Genomic DNA, 24,096 nt, shown 5'->3' on the forward strand with positions numbered 1-24,096 from the left:
CATAGCAAAGAAATATCCAAGGTGTCTGATTGAAGTACACACATGTATATGACAGGTTTTGAAAACCTAACTCTAAGTCCATACACACACTTGTTTATATCAAGGCATGTGGCATTGATTGCTGTTATCTGTGCATTATCACAAATAAGCAGGCATTTGCAGACAGTGGAAGAATATACTGCACTGGAGACTACTGGGACTCCGTATCTGTACATGAACTGGTGGTGGTACAGCATCGGAATGTTTCCACTATATGCTCTAATGTATAAATTGGTATGAAGTCCCAGTGTGTGTCCAGTATATGCTCTATGTATGAGTTACTATGAGGATACAGCCTCAGTATATGTACCCACTATATGCTCTATGCACAGCCTCAGTATATATATATATATATATATATATATATCCACTATATGCTCTAATGTATGAATTGGTATGAAGTCTCAGTGTGTGTCCAGTATATGCTCTATGTATGAGTCACTATGAGGACACCGCCTCAGTATATGTATCAACTATATGCTCTATGCACAGCCTCAGTTTGTATATCCACTATATGCTCTATGTAAGAGTTACTGTGAGGACACCGCCTCAGTATAAGTATCCTCTATATGCTCTATGTATGAGTTACTATGAGGACACAGCCTCAGTATATGTACGCACTATATGCTCTATGTATGAGTTACTGTGAGGACACAGCCTCAGTATATGTACCCACTATATGCTGTATGTATGAGTTACAATGAGGAGACTGCCTCAGTTTATGTACCCACTATAGGCTCTATGTATGAGTTACAATGAGGACACTGCCTCAGTATATGTATCCACTAGATGCTCTGTGTATGAGTTACTGTGCTGTGAGGACACAGCCTCAGTTTATGTACCCACTATATGCTGTATGTATGAGTTACAATGAGGAGACTGCCTCAGTTTATGTACCCACTATAGGCTCTATGTATGAGTTACAATGAGGACACTGCCTCAGTATATGTATCCACTAGATGCTCTGTGTATGAGTTACTATGAGGACACAGCCTCACTCTATATATCCACTATATTGTCGGTGTATGAGTTGATCTGGAGACTCTGCCTCAGTGTGTGTTCTTTATATGCTCTGAGTCGCTGTGAAAACACAACCTCAGTATATGTCCTCTACATGCTCTATAGGTAAGATGGTGTGGATTCATTGCTTCAGTGTATCTGTTCCCTATATGATTGATGTATTAGTGGAAACACAATATATGTGAATGATATAAGTACATCCGCTATATGAGTCCAATCTAATACTGGTTCTATGTGTGGGTTGTGAATCACAACCTCAGTATATGTGAGTGGTATATTATGTGCATGAAGTTCTGTTAAAACACAGCCTCAATTTATCTTACTCATATAATCTTAATATGGGTGCAGGCATAGTGTCACTGTATATAGCAGAGGTAGGCTATGTATGATTACTGTTTAAACAGACTCAGTATATGTAACTGATATATCTGGGCATAAGGTGCTGTTAGAATCATCCGCAATGTATGTGATTGATATAATCTGTTTGCAGGTTGGTAGTATTAGATAACCCTAATTTATACACATCGATACATAGATTTAATATATACAAATAATCTAAGGTCTGTTTTGCGCTGAAATGTAGCACTGACAATTCTAGCAAATACAAATACACTGTTGTACTGGGTAAGTAACTATTGCCTACTGTGGATTTTCTATTTCAGTTTTTTAACCCCTTAAGACCGCAGCCAAATGTACAAGTTGTGATCCACTGCACTGTTTTACTGCAATACAATACACATATTTGTATTCAGCGATGTCTCACGTGTAAAACAGTACCCCCTATGTACAGGTTTTATGGTGTTTTGGGAAGTTACAGGGTCAAATATAGCGTGTTACATATTTCATTTTTTTCACATTGAAATTCGCCAGATTGGTTACGTTGCCTTTGAGACCATATGGTAGCCCAGGAATAAGAATTACCCCCATGATGGCATACCATTTGCAAAAGTAGACAACCCAAGGTATTGCAAATGGAGTATGTCCAGTCTTTTTTAGTAGCCACTTGGTCACAAACACTGGCCAAAGTTAGTGTTAATATTTGAAAATGCAAAAAACTAATTTGAACGCAAATTTTGGCCAGTGTTTGTGACTAAGTGGCTACAAAAAAAAACTGAACATACCCTATTTGCAATACCCTGGGTTGTCTACTATTGCAAATGGTATGCCATCATGGGGATAATTTTCATTCCTGGGCTACCATACGGTCTCAAAGGCAACCTGGCGAATTTTAATGTGAAAAAACTGAAACGCAAACCTTATATTTGACTCTGTAACTTTTGAAAACACCATAAAACCTGTACATGAGGGGTACTGTTATACTCAGGAGACTTCGCTGAACACAAATATTAGTGTTTCAAAACAGTAAAACGTATCACAGCAATTATATCGTCAGTGTAAGTGCCATTTGTGTGTGAAAAATTCAAAAAATTTCACTGTCACTGACGATATCGTCGTTGTAATATATTTTACTGTTTGGAAACACTAATATTTGTGTTCAGCGAAGTCTTCCGAGTAAAACAGTACCTCCCATGTACAGGTTTTATGGTGTCTTGGAAAGTAACAGGGTTAAATATAGTGCTAGAAAATGTAATTCCCTGAACTTTCGGCCTGGGTTGTCAGGCAGGTCCTGCAAATTGTAATCTATAAAATGACCTAATTATGTAAAATGATTACATAAATATATACGTAGAATTATTATTATATATATATATATATATATATATATATGTGTGTATATATATATGTGTATATATATATGTATATCATTTGTTTTATTATTTTATATATATATATATAGTGATATATACGTATATACTTATGTATATAGATATATATATTATTTCGTTCTACATGTATATTGATATCAATATATATATATATATATTATTTTAAAATACAGTTAGAACAAAATTACGCATGTTTATATATTTTTATCTTTTTTTTTTAACATATTTATATATTTATGTATTTTTTATTATATATAAATATATATAATTAAAATTATATATATTTAATCAATATCATTGTACATGTATTTTGATATTTATATATATATATATATATATATATATATATATATATATAATTATGTATATATTAATATTAAAATACACGTAGACAGTGTATGTATATTTATGTGTATATGTGTATATATATACTTAAATCATAAATAAATATATATATATATAATAAATATATATATGATCTAAGTATATATAATCTTATTTTTACACTGTTTTAAAATATTTTTTTATTTTTTTCAGACAGCAGGGGGAGTACCTGTCATTACAGGCTATGCCGTCCATGTGATCACGGGGTCCTCGCAAGGACCTCGCGATCACATGGCCCTGGGGGGCCGAAGAGGACAGAGGGGGACTCCCTGGGCTCCCAGGTAAGTCCCCCATACCGCGATGCCGGCGTGGGATCGCCGGCGACCGGGTAAGTACAAAAGATCGCAAAACGTTCTATGCCGTCCTGCTGCGTTTAGAGCCACCAAAATAAGGACGGCATAGAACGTCCTGCGGTCTTAAGGGGTTAAATGAAGTAGATAAGGAAACCTACTGCTTTTGGCTTTGTATTGGATTCCTTCTCCCACAGGTGTTTCAGGATAAACAATTAACACATTTTACCATTTCAGATAGATTGCAGGTGGTACTGTCTGAGTGCCTCTCCCATGAGAGAAGGAGATCTGATTTCCAAAATAAAGTATGGTAATGTTTAACAGAATCAATGTTATTTTTTGTGTGTGCACTCCTATGTATTTATACATTCTACAAAAGTTGTTCTATTGCCAGGCATCCTCTCCTCTCTGTTCAAGAATGTTTTTTCAATTGGTGACAGTGTTTTCCTTCAGATATATGCTGATTACTGATGCACAGCTTAGTAGATCATGCTGGTTGCAGGAGCACAAATTGGGCTATTAATTGATCTCATAAGTAGGTAACACTGAAGCCATTACCTGATTTAAAAGCTGTTAATACTGGTTTTTCTTTCACCTGGTCATAACCTTTTATTCTTTAAATCTGAATTCATTTCCTCAAAGCATAAATTTTATATTCGGTATTCTCCTTTTCCCTTGGGGACCTGAAAGTTTGGCAATCCCTTTAGTATATGTCAGGAGTGGCATGCTTTTGGTTCTTAAGGAGTTAATGATCAGAAACTTCTGACCGATTCACCTTTTGTGAAGGGGAACATTATAATTTCCTTTCTGCAATAAAGGTATTCTTTTAGGCTCATAGGATCCAGGTAAATTTGATGCTGTGCATTACAAGTAATTTAAGGTCTTTCCAGTCCCCAAACCATTCTACCAGGTTTAATATTTCAGGTAAAATTCACCTGCTGCCTGAACAATAGAGGAAATCCCTAAACAGGTAGTTCCATTACGGACCTCTCTTCTGATAGTCATGGGGATTCTTCTAGGTGTCCTTTTATCTGGAATTTGCAACCAATGTGTGGCTTTAAATGGTTGATTCATCCTGCATAATGTAAGGTAACATTTGACTGATATATTTTACATGGTCTCTGTACCTAGATCTGTATAAATTATGGTCTCTCCTAACATTGCATTGATTTAATACTTGTGGATTATATGCTTGGATTGGTGTTGATATCTTACAGATAATACAAACTGCTTATTATCACCATAGGCTCTGCCATAAGTACTTCATCACTATGTGAAGATAAGGTAAGAGTAAGTATGCGGTTGTTGTTGTTCTCATAAGGATAACTGAATATCTTCTACTATCCTGCTTATTATGTGTCTGTTGTCATAATGTGCCTCTGGTTACAACCTTCCCATCAGTATTTTGCCCATTATATATATCTCTTACTTATGTTGCACAACAGTCTCTAATACATTTGATTATACTGTTTGGCATAATCTGTACTATTTACAAATGTAGGTACTGACATGGTTGGCCTCCTTATAATTTAATAGTTGCCACAAATTCTATGGTTCATACCGATATTTATTTTTTTCCTCAACTAATCTGTATATGATTCTTCTTGCCTTTGCCTAGTAATGTTATGGGTTTACTCCTCTCCTGTGACTGATCATTGCTGTATCAATTCATCCTCCGTGTGAGGTATTGTGAATCTGAATTTTGCAACATGGGGTCATTGTTGCAGTGTTTTAATAACAGGCTCTTATTTCTCTACTAGGCTCTGCCTCTTTCTGACAGGCAGATATTGATTTGTTCCTATATCTTCAGGTAAGTAGTTCACAAGGCAAGAGGAAGCAGTGTGAATCGTATTTAATAAATACATCCAGAAAGTAGTAAGATTCTCAGTGTAATTCTCCCCATGTTTAATAGCATGGTGTGTCCGTTCTCATCCAACATTATCTGCTTGTTCCAGTATGATCTCTGGAAGTTATACCTTTGTCAAGGTTCTGATTTGATTATATCAATTCGGTTTTATATCAGAATGACATTATCCTTCTCTAGCTTATGCTATCATGGCTTTAATTCCTATCTGACTATATATATCTATTCAGGATATTTCAGATATTGAATGCCAGAAGGTTGCTGACCTTGCAGCCTCTAGGGTAAATTATCTTGTTTGAGCAGATTTTATGACAATTTCCTATTGATTCTCGTTTGGCTTTATAAAGTCTTCTAAGAGTTATACAGCTCAATAATGGTTTTATAGCTATTGGCTGTTTTTGAACTCTGTCCCTCCCTCTATATATACTGCTTGAGTATTCCCCATGAGTGAATGCTGCCATGAATAATTGGTCAGGAAAAAGGAAAATTGTTTCATACTTACTGTAATTTTCTTTTCCTGATAATTATTCATGGCAGCATTACGTTCCCACCCATACTATAGGAGTTGTGAAGCTAGTTACAAAGACTGCCTGATGGGGAGGGGGAGGATCTATATATACCAGTTTCAAAGTTCTATTTCCTGTCCTTTCTGCTGTAAGGGGAGGAGCTAACCCATGAGTAAATGCTGCCATGAATAATTATCAGGAAAAGAAAATTACGGTAAGTATGAAACAATTTTCCTTTATCTACACATACACACTGCCACCTCTCTAATTACGCAATTGAGGCGGCCGCCTAAGGCCTCACTCTGATTGGGGCCTCACGGCCACCTAAATCGCTTTAGGGCAGAGTGACATGTCGGGTCTTCGGTCTCTGACCGAGGACCCAACACAGGAGGGGGCACGATGACTTGCCCTTTGTGCCGCCGGGTGCAAGACCCCTCCATACAGTTTGTTCTGTGGGACAGCCAGCTTCCAGTCTGCAGCTCTACACCCAACGATCTCCAGCCACGGGTTACTGCTCTGACTGGAGATCGCAAGACTTTACATGTGGTCTGCAGCTCTGCACCCGGCGGAGCTACACTGGACCACCAGGGAATAATTAAAGAAAACATACATTATTTATAAGTCCCCCCACCCTGTCACCCCACATCCACCCTCTCAAAGCCCCTCAAACCTCTCACAGCTACCCTACCCATTCACAGCCCTCTACCCATTCACAGCCCTCTACCCATTCACAGCCCTCCCACCCTCTCACAGCCCCCCACTCTCTCACAAACACCCTACCCTGTCACAGCCCTCTCCACACCCTAACACCCCACATACACCCTGTCACAGACCCCCCCCCCACACACACACACACCCTCACAGCCAGACCCCACCCTGTCACCATCCTTCAATATAACTACAGCCCCTATACACACACAATGAACCCCTATTTATTTTCACTTTGCCTGTTAGTGAGTGCCTCGTGTTTGAGTTTTGCTTAAGGCTTCACAAAGTCTAGAGCTGTACTAATACATAAATTAAATTATTGTTCAGCTTTTTTGGGGGGGACAATAGTTGTAAAGAAACTAGAAAAAAAATGATTTTTTTAATTTAGTAGTTTATTAATACATAATCTTATGCCATGCAAAGTTTTAAAAAAGCATCATTCCTGAAGCACAGAATCTCAGAAAAACTTTGACTAAGTGGTTAAAAATGTTTACTTGTTAAACATTGTTTTTGTTAGCATATTATAAAATATATATTCACAATATATTGCTTTTAGTGAAAGGATAAATATCATGAAAGGATTTATTTACTAAATATTGCAGTTTGATTGACATGTTTAAAAGGTTTATTATCTGTAACCGTTCCCTTTCCTACTTTTGTTTCATTCAAATTAAGTGACCAGTTATTTGTATTCTATTTCAGAATATCAGGCATGCCATAGTCTCTCATTTTGCTAAACATTATCTTTGCATTAACAAGTAGACATTTCAGGTTTAACAATACCGTTAGTCTTTGTTACATCATTAAAAAATGAACACTTTCGTACTCTCTGCAATACTCATCTTTCCCATCTGAAGACCTGATCTGAATTTCACCTGTAACTTCTATGTCATTCCCCTTATTTTCCTATGTTAATTTAATTAAAGTATCCTTTAACATCTGCCTAAACTCAGGAGGTTCATTTAAATTCAGATACAGTCAATCAGTTAGAGGACTAGAGACTCATCAACTCAGATGTTTTTCTCAACTTCTCAAACACAAATTGCTCACAGTCCTCTTAATTATCTGACAGAGAAGCGCTGTCACAAGTCTATGTATTTAAAGGAACACTATAGGCAACCAGACCACTTCAGCTCATTTTAAAGAAACTGCAATAATTACATTGCAGGACTAAGACTGCCTCTAGTGGCTGTCAATCAGACAGCCACTGGAGGCACTCCTTGCTTGCTCTAGAGGCTGTCTGATTTGGTCGACTAACTGATGCTGGACATCCTCGTGCTCTGTCTGAGGACCTCCAGTGTCTGCAATGCTTTCCTATAAGGATGGCCTAATGCGCTCGCCTCACTTGCACATTAGTGCTCCCCTGTCTGGTGCTGTTGGAGGAGGCAGAGTGCCAACCAAGCACAGAGAGTACAGAAAGGGCTATATTATAGTATCCTTTTAAAGAGCATGACTACATATTTAAACACACTCACCGTGCACTTGAGATTAAATTTAAGGCTTTACAACCCATCCTGGAGAGTTTCAGCATGTTTAGTGAATGGGAAGCCCTAAAATGTACACAGTATAATGTTATATTTGTAAACCTGTATGCTGCATGTGCAACCAGTAATACACAGGAATGAAAAGGCCGTACATATATTATTATGGAGAATTTCAGACAAGAAAATAAATTGTAAGAAAATATTGTCTATTGTATATTAGTACATCATTTTTTTTCATTACCAAATGTAATAGTAAATAATATTGTGAAAAAAGTATTCTGAATGTGATTATTCCTCTTTAAACATTAAGCAAAAGCAATTTTTTAAAGGTAATCTTCTATGTCATTACCCGTCCTTATAAAAATAAACATGTTTGGTAACATGCTGCACTTTTCTGAGATAAATTCAATGATGTAATTTTCTTTACATGTTTTTTTTCAAGGTGTATGTTACCTGTCTCTGCTCTTTGAATCATGAAATAATAAAGGTGTGCTGAATTCATACACATTCATAAGCTTGTATTGCACATGCATGCTTGCTTTAATTCAAGCACATTTGTAAGCATTTAACTTGCTAATCAATTTTCTGCTTGATTTCATAAATACTAAATAATTATTTCATAAATAGTAAAGCCTTAGCTCACTGATACTAAATGTTAAAATATAAGAAGCACGCTAGTGGGATCAATAGTTCATGGAGCTGAATTAATTAAAGGAACAGTTCAAGCACAATTACCACTGCATTGCGTTGTAGTGGTTAAGTTGCCAGAAATGTTCTGACACCCCTGCTTCCCTATAGTAGGGAGTCAAACCATTGTAGAATGTTTGAATTTCTTATGTGGTATCTGCAATACACGACTCCCCACCTTTTCTACAGCTTAGTGAGAACTGGTAGCCAATAATGCAGTGAGAGTGTTCATCTAATGCTCTGCAGGGCTTAGCTCAGGAGACCTAATGGAAGCAGGGAATAGGGCAGGGTTCTAAAATGGTTTGCTTCCTTGCAATGGGGAAGTGCCACTACACTCCTGCCACTATTACCACTATAGCATGCTAGTGTTTATGGGGCTTGGAGTATTCTTTTAATCATATCATAATGAATAATATGTAATTGTAATATATGGTCATGTTTGAAACTGCCCTTAAATGTTTCACTCATAAGCGATGGCAAGCCAGTACCTTAGTACAAAATGGTGGACTGGTTGAACATTGTTCTTTTTTTTAATGAAGATTCTGGAGAATGTTTCATATCTGGGCATCATATTATACATAACAAAACATTCAAAATTTAAAATATTCTCTGAAAGAGCCAGTACAGTTTAAGAAGGAATATTTGGCATTTTAAAATACATTTAAAATGTGTAAAAGAAGCACAACCAATTAGCAAATTCTTGTGGCTCTTTAAAACAATAGGTAATGTTCAATTTGTAGTTCACATTAATTATGGAAGTTTACAATTGTAAAATGTGTCATTTTCATTTAGTTTAATTTATATTTGGAACATATATATCTTTATTGTAGCAGTATATTCCTCTAACCATTAAGGCAGTAGGCAATAAAATAACTAAGCAGTAAAGGTTTGTAAAAATACATAATTGTGTTAGAATTCGGTGGTGTTCACTGATGTAAGGCAGGACATGCTTGATGACGTCTGTTGCCTTGTGAGTAGGTCTTCATCTGTCAAATACCATCACACTCCATTTTGAATAACTACATATTACTGAGATCATGAGATCTATAGTGCATGTATGAGTTTGGGCATGTTTGTGGGCGAGGTATAGTGAACTCCTTTTGCGGTTCCAGTTCCTGAGAAAAGAAAGAAACATATGTTATGTTTTATAAACGGCCTGGATGTTTAATGTATTTCTCTGCATTTACAAACCAATATTTCATATGTACAGTTAATGCATATATAGCTGTATGTACATTGTCTCACTCCCTGAACAAAGGTCTACAGGAGCTACAATATTACTTTGCCCAAACACGACACTTACTATACTCCCTTTGCTACCTTCATGATTCACTAATTTCTCTGTTTAGCTCACGGCTACAGAAATAAACGCTTTCTGATTCTGAAAGCAACTACTAACAAGTAGTCAAAAACTCATAAAACACACATACCTATCTTTTCTAACGTTTTATAATTCCATCATTTGTAACGTTAACTTGCCACTTCTTCACCAGTAATTATAAATTATTAACGTTAATAATTAAATTAAAAATTAAATTCAAATATTGCAATGTTTAAAATAGATATTGCAATAGACCATGGCAAACTTAAAAAAGAAATAGCAGGACAAGAAGTGCACTATACAACACCTTACAAACCAAATGTAGAATGGTAATATTCAATAAGTGATTAATACATTAAATACAAAAGTAAACATAAATATGAGCGACTATCATGGTAGTAACTAAAAAATAGAAGGGTGCTCCCAATAATATAGAACTCTATAGGACATTTATATCTTAAATGTATAATATTTTTGAAAAGTCATGTATTAGGTGACAATTTATGTGTATCATATTTGGAATTTTTATTTAAGACATGTATAATTGTGGATTCATGTAGATTCCTACAAAAAGAAATCTGTTCTTTAAGAAAGAGAGTCTTATCGTTTATTAGCTCATAATTTGTTTTTTGGTTATTTTTATATGTGAATGATCCGTCCCTGTTTTTTTTATATTTTTATTTGTGTGGATTGTTCCAAATCTCAGGGTATATTATAGAACCCGAGAGGCTTATACACCCATGTCTTGATAAAGTCTGCTATAGAGACGAGATGTGCAGACTGTGTTAGCTGTGTATTGTTTTTATGCACTTCACTTCCTTGTATGAAAAGAGAACCATGTTCTCTATGTATAAATAGCTACCATACATTCTATCCTTCATAACATCTATCCTTCAGTTCAGCTACCTTGCACTTAAATTAGAATTTTATTTTTTTAATTCTCACTTTAGCGAATAACCCTTTAAGTAACAACGGGGGAAAAAAACAGCTCAAAACGTCTTACATTAATTTGTTACTTTGATTATGGCCAGGGCCGGCCTTAGGCCATTAGGCACCCTGTGTGAAAAGTATTCATGGCGCCCCCTCCTCCCCAAGTTGCATGTATACAGTCACACACACAAAGGTAGGGCAGACAATCACATAAACTGTTACAAGCAGACAGTCACACACACACACACACACACAAACACACACAAACACACACAAACACACACAAACACACACACACACAAACACACACTTACAGGCAGACAGTCACACATGCTCATGAAATCCTTGACCCGGGTACCTGTTTATGTCTCCTGCACTCCTGTCACCCGGCCATGTGCGAGCTGTGTTGGCCGCATTGCGCCCACTGCTCCATGGTGCTCTCTGCTCCATGGCGCCCTGTGCGGCCGCACAGCCAGGGGCGTATTAGCCGTGAGGCAAACAAGGCATTTGCCTTGGGCGGCATTTTCCAGGGGGCGGCAAAAAAAGCCGCCCCCAAACGCCCAAGGCAAATGTCTTGTTAGCCTTGCGGCTAACAGACATGCCGGCGGGCTGCTGGGCGATCGGGCGGCACTGCATGGCGGGCGGGTGGGCGGCCGGCGAGGGAGCACTTCCCCTGAGCTGTCTGCTCAGCTCCCTCGCCAGCCGCAGAGTGAGGCTGGGAGGCGGAGCCGGAATATGACGTCATATTCCGGCTCCCAGCCTCACTCTGAGGCGCGCGAGGGAGCTGAGCAGACAGCTCAGGGGAAGTGCTCCCTCGCCGGCCGCCCACCCGCCCGCCATGCAGTGCCGCCCGATCGCCCAGCAGCCACTGGACCACCAGGGACGAAGAGACACCCCCCCTCCCCAGCATTCCCAAAGGTAAGGAGGCTGGGGGGGGGGGGGTTAAAAAAAAAAAAAAACGTGTTAAAAATAAATATAAAAAAAATATGTTAAAAATAAATGTAAAAAAAAAATGTGTTAAAAATAAATTAAAAAAAAATGTGTTAAAAATAAATAAAACAAAAGTGTTAAAAATAAATAAAAAAAAAATGTGTTAAAAATAAATTAAAAAAAATGTGTTAAAAATAAATTAAAAAAAAAATGTGTTAAAAAAAAATTAAAAAAAAATGTGTTAAAAATAAATTTAAAAAAAATGTGTTAATGTGGGTGGGTGAGTGTGTGTCTGTGTCTGTTAGTGTGTGTGTCTGTTAGTGTGTGTGTGTCTGTTAGTGTGTGTGTCTGTTAGTGTGTGTGTCTGACTGTGTGTGTATGTTAGTGAGTGTGTGTGTCTGTTAGTGTTTCTGCCTGTTAGTGTTTGTGTCTGTGTCTGTTAGTGTGTGTGTCTGTGTCTGACTGTGTGTGTATGTTAGTGAGTGTGTATGTTAGTGAGTGTGTGTGTATGTTAGTGAGTGTGTGTGTCTGCTAGTGAGTGTGTGTGTCTGCTAGTGAGTGAGTGTGTGTCTGTTAGTGAGTGTGTTTGTTACTGAGTGTGAGTGTGTCTGTTAGTGTGTGTGTGTGTTTCTGTTAGCTAGTGTATGCGTATCTGTCAGTGAATGTGTGTGTGTGTATTTAGTATGCGGGGCGGGGGGAAAGGTTGGGTGGGGGTGGCGCGGGAGGAGGGGGGGCGCGGGGGGAGGGGGGGCGCCTGAGTTTTGTCCTGCCTAGGGCAGCACAAAACCAGGATACACCACTGCGCACAGCTCGCACACCCCTAAGGCCGTCCTTGAGTATGACTGGACCTTATCCTCCATTTATCTATCATTTTATCCGTATTTCTTTTTTATTAGTGTACAATGATCTATTAGGCATTATTATTAGGTTCCCCCATTAAAACGTGTAGAAACATTTTTACTTACCTGTGACCTGCAGAGCCAGTTAAAGCTCCCGGCGCTTTGTTCCATGCCCCGTTATTACACCATCCCAGCACTTGCGCTGTCCAATCACAGGCTTCTCCTGGAGAAGCCTGTGATTGGACTGTTTTACTGGTTCAGAGCAAAAAAAAGCCTGTTCAATTACTGGAGGGAGGCTGGAGAGAACACACAGGTAAGAAGGAAGGGTGGGAAAGAGATTTATACATCTGTTGCCAGGATGCTGTGCCCGTTCATGACAGATGAACAAAATAGACATAGGCAGCACAAAACAGATTTGGGGGTGCAACTAGCTCCCGGAACACAAAATAACTCTTAATGTGCATGTTTTTTATGCAGAAACACTCTGCATAACACTCCTACCACCATTATCACTTCACATCAATGAGTGGTCATGGTGTTTGGAGTAACCCTTTCATTATTTCCCTAGTGACTAAAAACAGTCTACCTTGACTGTAGCAGAATGGGTCTGCTATACAAGACTTTTGTCCCTTGGTTAGGCAGTCAATACCTCTTCCGATCGGTGCTCGAACACAATATGTGTGGTCCTCCTTTTTATACCCCACGAACACCGACCACCCCTGGCTGTTAACCGCAAATGAGCAATTAGCTCAAGTGCTTTCTCTGGGTGGCCGTCATTCGTATATTTTGAACACATGGGCTCTAAGGAATGGTGGCCATTTTGTCTCCTGAATGCAGGTAGCGGTACATGGTTGTCAAGTTTATGGAACTCTGTGCCGGCTACAAGATCCTGTGAACACCGGGGAAAATTGTACCGCTGCCTGTTCAGCTTCTAGACAAGTTAGGAGAATGGAGTTTGTGAAAAAGGAACTACTGACCAGAGTTAGTATTCACTCCCTAGACCCAGGGGGAGCATTCATCGGTGTTTGACTGGCCGTTGCCAAATGGCGATTCCATTCTACCGAAGGGATCTGAGCGCTGTTTGGACAACTTGGGCACTCAGATCCATGCTATTTGGGTTTATAACTTTTGTAGGGTTCCTGTATAATTTTGATATGTTTTGGGAGTGTTTTATATATGTTTTGTATTATTTCCTGTAACTGAGCGATAATTGAGTTTGCCTTCTTTAGACTCAATTATTTTGCAGACACAGAGATGCCTGGGAGTGACTTGTACTTTTTCCTATGGAGACCCCATGCTGGAGGTCTGTGCATAAAAGGCAGAATGTGGCATAATACACCTCAGTTGACTTCCAGAACTATGTGTTAGTTATGGGGGGAAAGGGTTATAATCACAACAGTGCTTCTAACAGCTTTGAGGAATAACCAGTGGAAATACCTAGTCAGGGTATCGGAGTTCTGCTACATTGACCACACCCAATTATGACTTTTATATGTGTGTTGAAACACCTACTAACATATACGAACAGGGTCACAAAAGTTGTGAATTTGACTAGGCCTGGGAGTCCCACCTGGCAAGGATGGGTAACTAGATCCAGAGCTTGCAAAGCATCATTGGATTTGTGCACCTATTGTCCACCTCTGCTCTATGAGGTGGGGAGTACGTAACAGCTTTTTGCACTGGTGCCCTAAGGTTTCTAGTTATGCCCTTGTGGAGAGCTTAAATAAAATATGGAAAAACTTGCTATGTTACTGTAACTCTTGTTTGATCAAACTGTTACATAAATCCACCTAAGCAAAAAATAATAGTAATATACTATTATAATGGCACTCTTTTCAAATGACAACAAAATGCAAGGCCCTTGTGCAAAATTTGTCATATTTGGTGTACTGGTAAAGCTATTGTTTACGGTGGGATTGGCAGCCATATTAATTTTAGTGATTAATTTCACCTAATATTGAATAATCCTCTACAGAAATTTTCATATTGCATATCTTAAACTTTTTGTAATCTAACTTAAAGGATCACTTCATATTCACAAGTGCTGAAGTGCTTTATGGGTGAGGAGTATCCTATTATAATGACGGTTTTTAATATAGGAGAAATCAGTACTTTTATAAACAATTAATGAATAGAGTTGAGCGGACACCTAGATGTTGGGGTCCGGCGGGTTCGGCCGAACTTTGAAAAAAAAAGTCCGGGTTCGGGATTGAACTTGACCCCAAATTTGACCCCGAACCCGAACCCCATTAAAGTCAATGGGGACCCGAACTTTTGGGCACAAAAATGCCTCTAAAAAAAGTCCTGGAAAGGGCTAGAGGGCTGCAAAAGGAAGTAAAATGGGGGCAAGTGCCCTGCAAACAAATGTGGATAGGGAAATCACTTAAAATAACATAAAATACATACAAATTTAAAATACGGCTGAGCCATAAAATAGCACTAGATGGAATCTTTGATTTTAGCTTTGGAAGAACATAAATCAAAATCTAAAGCATGGCTGTCAGGAGGATAACCAAAATGATCCAATTGAGAGAGGGTTGGAGTGCAGGGTATTCTCTTTCATTGTTCAAACTGAGCTCAACTCCTGATGCATGGAGAAAAGGCCTTCACAAGCCTCTGCTATTGTGTACATAGTTTATACTATGTGACCCATAGGTTGAGGAGGCGGTGACCATGGCGGTGTAGGTGGAAGCGGCGATGGAGGAGGAGGAGGTAGCCAACACTGTTTATATATATATATATATATATATATATATATATATATATATATATATAATTTTTTTTTTTTTTAATTGGGGTAGCCCCCAAAATATTGGGACATACAAAAAAAGAAACATTTGCGGCCTGGTGGATCTGGTGGGATCCATGCCTGGTTCATTTTAATAAACATGAGCTTGTCCACGTTGGCTGTGGACAGGCGGCTGCACTTGTCTGTGATAATGCCCCCTGCCGTGCTAAACACATGTTCAGACAATACACTGGCTGCAGGGCAGGCTAGCACCCCCAAGGCATAAAGGGCAAGCTCAGACCATGTGCCCAATTTGGAGACCCAGAAATTGAATTGGGCAGACCCATCAGTCAGTACGTGTAGGCGTGTGCACACGTACTGTTCCACCATGTTGCTGAAATGCTGCCTCCTGCTAAGACGTTCCATATCAGATGGTGGTGCTGGTTGTTGTGGCATGCTGACAAAGCTTTTCCACATTTCGGCCATGCTAACCCTGCCTTCTGAGGTGCTGGCGGTGCCCCAGCTGCGTTGGCGACCTCTTCCTCCTCCTCTGCCTTCGCCTTGTGCTTCCACTGAGCCCCCGGTGTCAGTTGGAAATGCCCTCAGCAGCTCGTCTACCAGCGTGCCCTTATAGTCGCGCATCTTCCAAACACGCTCCAGTGAGGGAATTAAGGATGGCACGTTGTCCTTATAAGTGGGATCCAGCAGGGTGGCCACCCAGTAATCAGCACAAGTTAGAATGTGGGCAACTCAGCGGTCGTTGCACAGGCATGTAGTCGCTCATGTCATTGGCGGATCCAGGGGGGGGGCAACGGGGCAATTGCCCCCCCCGAGAAAATATTGCTGCCTGAGGCTCTCCCCTGCCGGCCCACGTAGGGCTGGTGCTATCCAAGCACCAGCCCTGCTGATTGCCTGCACGGACCGGAGATCAGTGATCTCCCTCCCCGGCCCAAACAGGCACATTGCTGGGCGGCCGCAGGGGAGGGAGTGAGAGAGAGAACCCGGTGGAGCTCTTACCAGCAGCTCCGCCGGGTTCTCCTCTCGCGAGCACGGAGCGTTACCATGGCAACGCTCCGTTCTCGCGAGAGTTAACTCTAGCCTGAGCTGCAGGTTAGAGTTCACTCCCCCACTAGAACCACCAGGGAATGGAAGAGAAAGCAATGTCTCCCCCTCCCTCAGCAAAGGTAAGAATGGAGGGGGGACATTAGCTTTATTTATTTAATTATTATTTAATAATGAAAACAAAAAAAAATATCTTTTATCTGCCCCCTATCCCCTCACACACTGCACCACACAGCCCCCCTTACCTACACAGTCCCCCCTTACATACACAGTCCCCCCTTACATACACAGTCCCCCCCCTTACATACACAGTCCCCCCCCTTACATACACAGTCCCCCCCCTTACATACACAGTCCCCCCCTTACATACACAGTCCCCCCCTTACATACACAGTCCCCCTTACATACACAGTCCCCCCTTACCTACACAGCCCCCTTCCCTACACAGCCCACCTTACATACACAGTCCCCCTTACATACACAGCCCCCTTACATACACAGCCCCCCCCTTACATACACAGTCCCCCCTTACCTACACAGCCCCCCCTTACATACACAGCCGCCCCCTTACCTACACAGCAGCCCCTTACCTACACAGCCCCCCCCTTACCTACACAGTCCCCCCTTACCTACACAGCCCCCCCTTACATACACAGCCCCCCCTTTACATACACAGCCCCCCCTTTACATACACAGTCCCCCTTACATACACAGTCCCCCTTACCTACACAGTCCCCCTTACCTACACAGTCCCCCCTTACCTACACAGTCCCCCCTTACCTACACAGTCCCCCCTTACATAAACAGTCCCCCCCTTATACACAGCCCCCTCTTACATACACAGCCCCCCTTACACACACAGCCCCCCTTACACACACAGCCCCCCTTACACACACACCCCCTTACATACATAGCCCCCCTTACACACACACACAGCCCCCCCTTACACATAGCCCCCAATACACTCACTGCCCCCCATACACACACACAGCACCCCTCACACAAAAACACACTGCGCCACTCACGCACAAACACACTGCTCCCAATACACACACTGCTCCCAATATACATATTGCTACCCCATACATACACTGCACCCCTCTCACACACGCACTACCCCTTCATACTCATACTGCGACCCTCACACACACTGCACCCCTCACACACATACACACTACAACCCCTATCCCGGCAGACATGGGTAAGTTATCAAACTTTTTTTAAACAGTTTGACTACTTACTCTGGGAGGGCGCCACAGCAACTCCTGGCACCAAAACCACTACAGAGAGCTGTAGTGGTTATTGTGCCTGGATTGTTTCTTAAAATAATCTGTCAGTGCCCCTCCCGAGATTAGCTTCTGGATCCGCCACTGGCTCATGTGTGCCAGGCTGCCCAGAGGCAAGGACAAGCTGTCCTCTGTGGGAGGTGTATCGGCTGTGTCCTGCGTATCCCCCCAGTCAAGCTTCAGTGATGCCCACGAGCTACGTTGGGTGCCACCCTGCTGTGAACACGGTTCCTCATCCTCATCATCATCATCATCCTCCTCCTCATCCTCCAGAACTGTGTCCTGGCTGGACAATTGTGTACCTGGCCTATGCTGGTGCAGGAATCCACCTTCCAAGCCACTTGTGAATGACTGGCCTGATAACCGTGGAAATTACCCCTCTTCCTCCTCCTCTTCCTCCTGTGCCTTCCATCATCGCACGAAGCGTTTTTTCAAGGAGACATAGAAGCGGGATAGTAAGGCTGAGAACGGCGTCATTAGCACTGGACATGTTGGTGGAGTACTCGAAACAGTGCAAAATGGCACACAGGTCTCGCATGGAGGCCCACTCATTGGTGGTGAAGTGGTGCTGTTCTGCAGAGCGACTGACCTGTGCGTGCTGCATCTGAAACTCTACTATCGCCTGCTGCTGCTCGCACAGTCTCTCCAGCATGTGCAAGGTGGAGTTCCACCTTGTGGGCACGTCGCACATGAGGTGGTGAGCAGGAAGGACGAAGTTACGCTGCGGAGACAGGCGAGCAGCAGGGTGAGAACGCCAAAAGCGCGCACAGACGGCCCACACTTTCTGTAGCAGCTCTGATATATCTGGGTATACTCCGTGGCGGTGTATGTGGAAGCGGCGGGGGAGGAGGAGGAGGAGGTAGCCCCCAAAATATTAGGACATATAAAAAAGAAAACAAAGAATAAGTGCACTTGAGTATAGCAATGGCTGGATGAGGCTGGTATAAATGTCTATTCTGCACAAGGTACAGACAAATCTGGTGGGATCCATGCCTGGTTCATTTTAATAAACATGAGCTTGTCCACGTTGGCTGTGGACAGGCGGCTGCACTTGTCTGTGATAATGCCCCCTGCCCCCTGCCCCCTGCTAAACACACGTTCAGACAATACACTGGCTGCAGGGCAGGCTAGCACCCCCAAGGCATAAAGGGCACAGACGGCCCGCACTTTCTGCAGCAGCTCTGATACCGTGTTTCTCCGAAAATAAGACCGGGTCTTATATTAATTTTAGTCACACAAAACACACTAGGGCTTATTTTCAGGGTAGGGCTTATTTATTTACGGTACTGGTATGTACATTGAACCGCCCCTTTAATTAATCCACACCCCCTTTAATTAATCCACCCCCTCTAATTAATCCACCCCCTTTAATTAATCCACCCCCTTTAATTAATCCACCCCCCTTTAATTAATCCACCCCCCTTTAATTAATCCACCCCCCTTTAATTAATCCACCCCCTCTAATTAATCCACCACCCCTCTAATTAATCCACCACCCCTCTAATTAATCCACCACCCCTTTAATTAATCCACCCCCCTTTAATTAATCCACCCCCTTTAATTAATTCACCCTCCCTCTAACTAATCCACCCCCTCTAATTAATCCACCACCCCTATAATTAATCCACCACCCCTATAATTAATCCACCCCCTCTAATTAATCCACCCCCTTTAATAGATCCACCCCCTTTAATAAATCCACCCCCTCTAATTAATCCACCCCCTCTAATTAATCCACCCCCTCTTTAATAAATCCACCCCCTCTAATTAATCCACCCCCTTTAATTAATCCACAACCCCCTTTAATTAATCCACCCCCCTTTAATTAATCCCCCCCCTTTAATTAATCCACCCCCCTTTAATTAATTCACCCTCCCTCTAACTAATCCACCCCCTCTAATTAATCCACCACCCCTCTAATTAATCCACCACCCCTTTAATTAATCCACCCCCCCTTTAATAAATCCACCCCCTCTAATTAATCCACCCCCTCTAATTAATCCACCCCCTCCCTCTAATTAATCCACACACCCCATCTAATTAATCCACACCCCCCTCTAATTAATCCACACCCCCCTAATTAATCCACACCCCCCTAATTAATCCACACCCCCCTCTAATTAATCCACCACCCCTTTAATTAATCCACCCTCCCTTTAATTAATTCACCCCCCTTTAATTAATTCACCCCCCCTTTAATTAATTAAGTCCCAGACATAAAATACCGGTATCTACTCACAGTTCAAAGAGTCCGACCACTGGGTGCCTCACCGCCCGGAATGGATCCTTCCGCTGAAGATCCGTGAAGGCAGACTGACGGCGCTGCGCACGTCATCATCACGCTGCGCACGTCGTCATCACGCTGCGTGATGCCGCGGCCCGCAACGCTCCTCCCCCTCCTCCTCATAGAAGAAGGAAGTCCCGCCGGGCCGCAAAGGTAAAAGGCCTAGGTCTTATTTTCGGGGTAGGGCTTATATTGCAGCCCACCCCGAAAATTCGGCTAGGGCTTATTTTCGAGGTAGGTCCTATTTTCGGGGAAACACTGTATATCTGGGTAGTTTTTCAGGAATTTTTGCACCACCAAATTCAGCACATGCGCCAGGCAAGATATGTGCATCAAACCGGCTAGGCCCAGAGCTGCTATGAGATTTCGCCCATTATCGCACGCCACCAGGCCGTGCTTGAGGCTTAGTGGCAACAACCACTCATCGGTCTGTTGTTCCATGCCCGTCCACAGTTCCTGCGCGGTGTGGGTTTTTTCCCCCAAACATATGAGTTTTAATACAGCCTGCTGTCGTTGCCTCCTGGCTGTCCTCAAGTTGGTGGTGAAAGTGTTACGCTTCCTGGATGAGGTGGTGGTAGAGGAGGAGGAAGGGGAGTAGGAGGAGGAGACAACAGGAGGCAAAGAGAAATGCTGGAACAGGAGTTTCTGTTTCCTGTACCCGGCCGGACTGACAGGAAGGTGCACACTCAGTGTGCACCTTCCTATCACACCGGCCGGGCACCGCGGACTGCAGAGCAGCTCGGCCACGCTACAGGGGAGGGGGTAAGAACAAAGAGGGAGGGAGGGGGGGTAAGAACAAAGAGGGAGGGAGGGGGGGTAAGAACAAAGAGGGAGGGAGGGGGGTAAGAACAAAGAGGGAGGGGGTGGTAAGAACAAAGAGGGAGGGGGGGTAAGAACAAAGAGGGAGGGAGAGGGGGTAAGAACAAAGAGGGAGGGAGAGGGGGTAAGAACAAAGAGGGAGGGAGGGGGGTAAGAACAAAGAGGGAGGGAGGGGAGGGGTAAGAACAAAGAGGGAGGGAGGGGGGTAAGAACAAAGAGGGCTGGGGGGTAAGAAGCAGGAGGGAGGGGGTAAGAAGAAAGAGGGGGTCAAGAAGAGAAAGGGAGGGGGTAAGAAGAGAGAGGGAGGGGGGTAAGAAGAAAGAGGGAGGGGGTAAGAAGAAAGAGGGAGGGGGTAAGAAGAGAAAGGGAGGGGGTAAGAAGAGAAAGGGAGGGGGGTAAGAAGAGGGAGGGGGGTAAGAAGAGAGAGGGGGGGGGTATGAAGAGAGAGGGGGTAAGAAGAGAAAGGGAGGGGGGTAAGAAGAGAGAGGGAGGGGGTAAGAAGAGAGAGGGAGGGGGGTAAGAAGAGAGAGGGAGGGGGGTAAGAAGAGAGGAGGGGGGAGTAAGAAGAGGGGGAGTAAGAAGGGAGGGGGGAGTAAAAAGAGGAAGGGGGAGTAAGAAGAGGGGAGGGGAGAGTAAGAAGAGGGGGAGGGGGGAGAGTAAGAAGAGGGGGGAGGGGGGTAAGAAGGGGGGGAGTAAGAAGATGGGGAGTAAGAAGAGGGAGGAGTAAGAAGAGGTGGGAGTAAGAAGAGGGGAAGAGTAAGACGGGGGAGTAAGAAGAGGGGGAGGGGGGAGTAAGAAGAGGGGAAGAGTAAGAAGGGGGAGTAAGAAGAGGGGGAGGGGGGAGTAAGAAGAGGGGGAGAGTAAGAAGAGGGGTAAGAAGAGAGTGAGGGGGAGTAAGAAGATGGGGGAGTAAGAAGGAGGGTATGAAGGGGGGAGGGGGGAGTAAGAGGAGGGCAATTGCCCCCTCCCCTGTCCGCAGGCACCGTGCGGGCAGGGGAGGGAGGAAGAGAGGACCCGGGAGCTCAGCCTTCAGCTCCTCTGGGTCCTTCTTGCGCGAGCACAGATCTGGAGCTACGGGCTAGAGTTCACTCTCAACACTGTGACCACCGCAGTAGTGAGAGTGAACTCTAGCCCCATAAACACACTGCCCCCACACACCATACACATTCACACACTGCCCCCATACACCCACACCATACACATTTACACACATTGCCTCACACACACACACACACAGCCCCCATACTAACATTGCCACACACATACACAGCCCCCTCATACACATATTGCCCCACACACCCTACACCCCCTCACACACACTGAACCTTTCACACACACTGCACCCCTTATACATTGCACCACTGCTCCTATACCCTACTACAGCCTCATATCCCAGCAGACCCCAGGTAAGTTGTCAAACTGTTCTTAAACGGTTTGACTACTTACTCTGAAAGGGTGGCCCGGCCCTCCTGGCACCATAACGACTACACAGAGCAGTAGTGGTTATTGTGCATGGATTATTTCTTTAAATAATCTACAAGTGCCCCAGTAGCCTGCAAGCCAGCCAGCCCACAGGCCAGCCAGCCAGTGAGCCCACAGGCTGGCCAGCCAGCCCACAGGCTGGCCAGTAGCCAGCCAGCCAGCCCACAGGCCACCAGTAGGCTTACAGCCAGCAAGCCCACAGCCAACAAGCCACAGCCTGCCAGCCAGCAAGCCACAGCCAGCAAGCCCACAGCCTGCCGGCAGTAGCCAGCAAGCCCACAGCCTGCCAGCAAGCCCACAGCCTGCCAGCTGCAGCCAGTAAGCCCACAGCCTTCCAGCAAGCCCACAGACTGCCACCCAGCAACAGTAATTAAGGTAAGAGGAGCCAACTATATCAGGTAATTAAAGGACCACTCTAGTGCCAGGAAAACATACTCGTTTTCCTGGCACTAGAGTGCCCTGAGGGTGCCCCCACCCTCAGGGACCCCCTCCCGCCCGGCTCTGGAAAGGGGAAAGGGGTTAAATCTTACCTTTTTCCAGCGCTGGGCGGAGAGATCTCCTCCTGCTCTCCTCCTCCAATCCTCCTCTTCTCCTCCCCGTCGGCTGAATGCGCACGCGCAGCAAGAGCTGCGCGCGCATTCAGCCGGTCACATAGGAAAGCATTCATAATGCTTTCCTATGGACGCTTGCGTGCTCTCACTGTGATTTTCACAGTGAGAATCACGCAAGCGCCTCTAGCGGCTGTCAATGAGACAGCCACTAGAGGATTAGGGGGAAGGCTTAACCCATTCACAAACATAGCAGTTTCTCTGAAACTGCTATGTTTATGAAAAAATGGGTTAACCCTAGAAGGACCTGGCACCCAGACCACTTCATTAAGCTGAAGTGGTCTGGGTGCCTAGAGTGGTCCTTTAAGGTAAGAGGAGCCTAGGTATCAGCGAGCTATGTTGTGTTGCTATATTGTGAATAGGAACCAGAGTGTTGGAGAGACCCCTCTCCAGGCCCCATTAGACTCCATTGTAGTCTCTAATGGGACCTGGAGGAAATTCTTTCTAACACACTCTCTAAAGGACACTGAGATAGCCTCTGCTAGAATGCTCCCCCCCCCCCCATGGCCCATTAGCCCTCAATTGTAGTATCTACTGGGGCCTGGAGGCAACTGTTTCCAGCAGGGACACTGAGATGGCCTCTGTTAGAAAGACCCCCTTCCAAGCCTATTAGACTCCATTGTAGTCTCCCCTGGAGGGGATTCTTTCTAACACACTCTCTAAAGGACACTGAGATAGCCTCTGCTAGAAAGACCCCCTCCATGGCCCATTAGCCCTCAATTGTAGTCTCTACTGGGGCCTCGAAGGGATTATTGCACTTTTGTTCCTTGTGTCTAAAGATTGTGTAGGGTGTGGCTGGAGGCGGGACATGGGTGGCGCTTGCTGCGGAGTATGGGTGGGGCCTGTAAGGGGGCCCTTGATTTATTTTGCCCGGGGGCCCTGAGGGTTCTCAGTCCGCCCCTGTCGGTGGCAGAAGGACATGCGCCAAACTGCTATCCGACTCAGGCCCAACTGCCACTACATTTGCCCAGTGTGCAGTTAGGGAGATATAGCGTCCCTGCCTGTGTGGTTATGTGGACCTTGCCACAGATGGAGTTGCGCAGTGCACACCTGATTTTGTCCGCTAGTTGGTTGTGCAGGGAAGCTCGCCTGGAAAAG

At 43.6% G+C, this 24,096-nt stretch overlaps 1 protein-coding gene across 1 annotated transcript in view; it reads right to left on the reverse strand.

Annotated features, from left to right (window-relative positions):
* Positions 1-8,459: 8,459 nt before the first annotated feature.
* LOC134568890 (retinoic acid-induced protein 3-like) overlaps positions 8,460-24,096 on the reverse strand; it is an 84,659-nt gene continuing 69,022 nt past the window's right edge. Inside the window, exon 4 of the mRNA XM_063427591.1 lies at positions 8,460-9,824. Within this exon, the coding sequence (XP_063283661.1) occupies positions 9,729-9,824 (96 nt within the window). The 3' untranslated portion in view covers positions 8,460-9,728. The remainder of the gene's footprint in view (positions 9,825-24,096) is intronic.

Source organism: Pelobates fuscus, chromosome 7 (genome assembly GCF_036172605.1).
Source record: "Pelobates fuscus isolate aPelFus1 chromosome 7, aPelFus1.pri, whole genome shotgun sequence".
Lineage (NCBI taxonomy): Eukaryota > Metazoa > Chordata > Amphibia > Anura > Pelobatidae > Pelobates > Pelobates fuscus.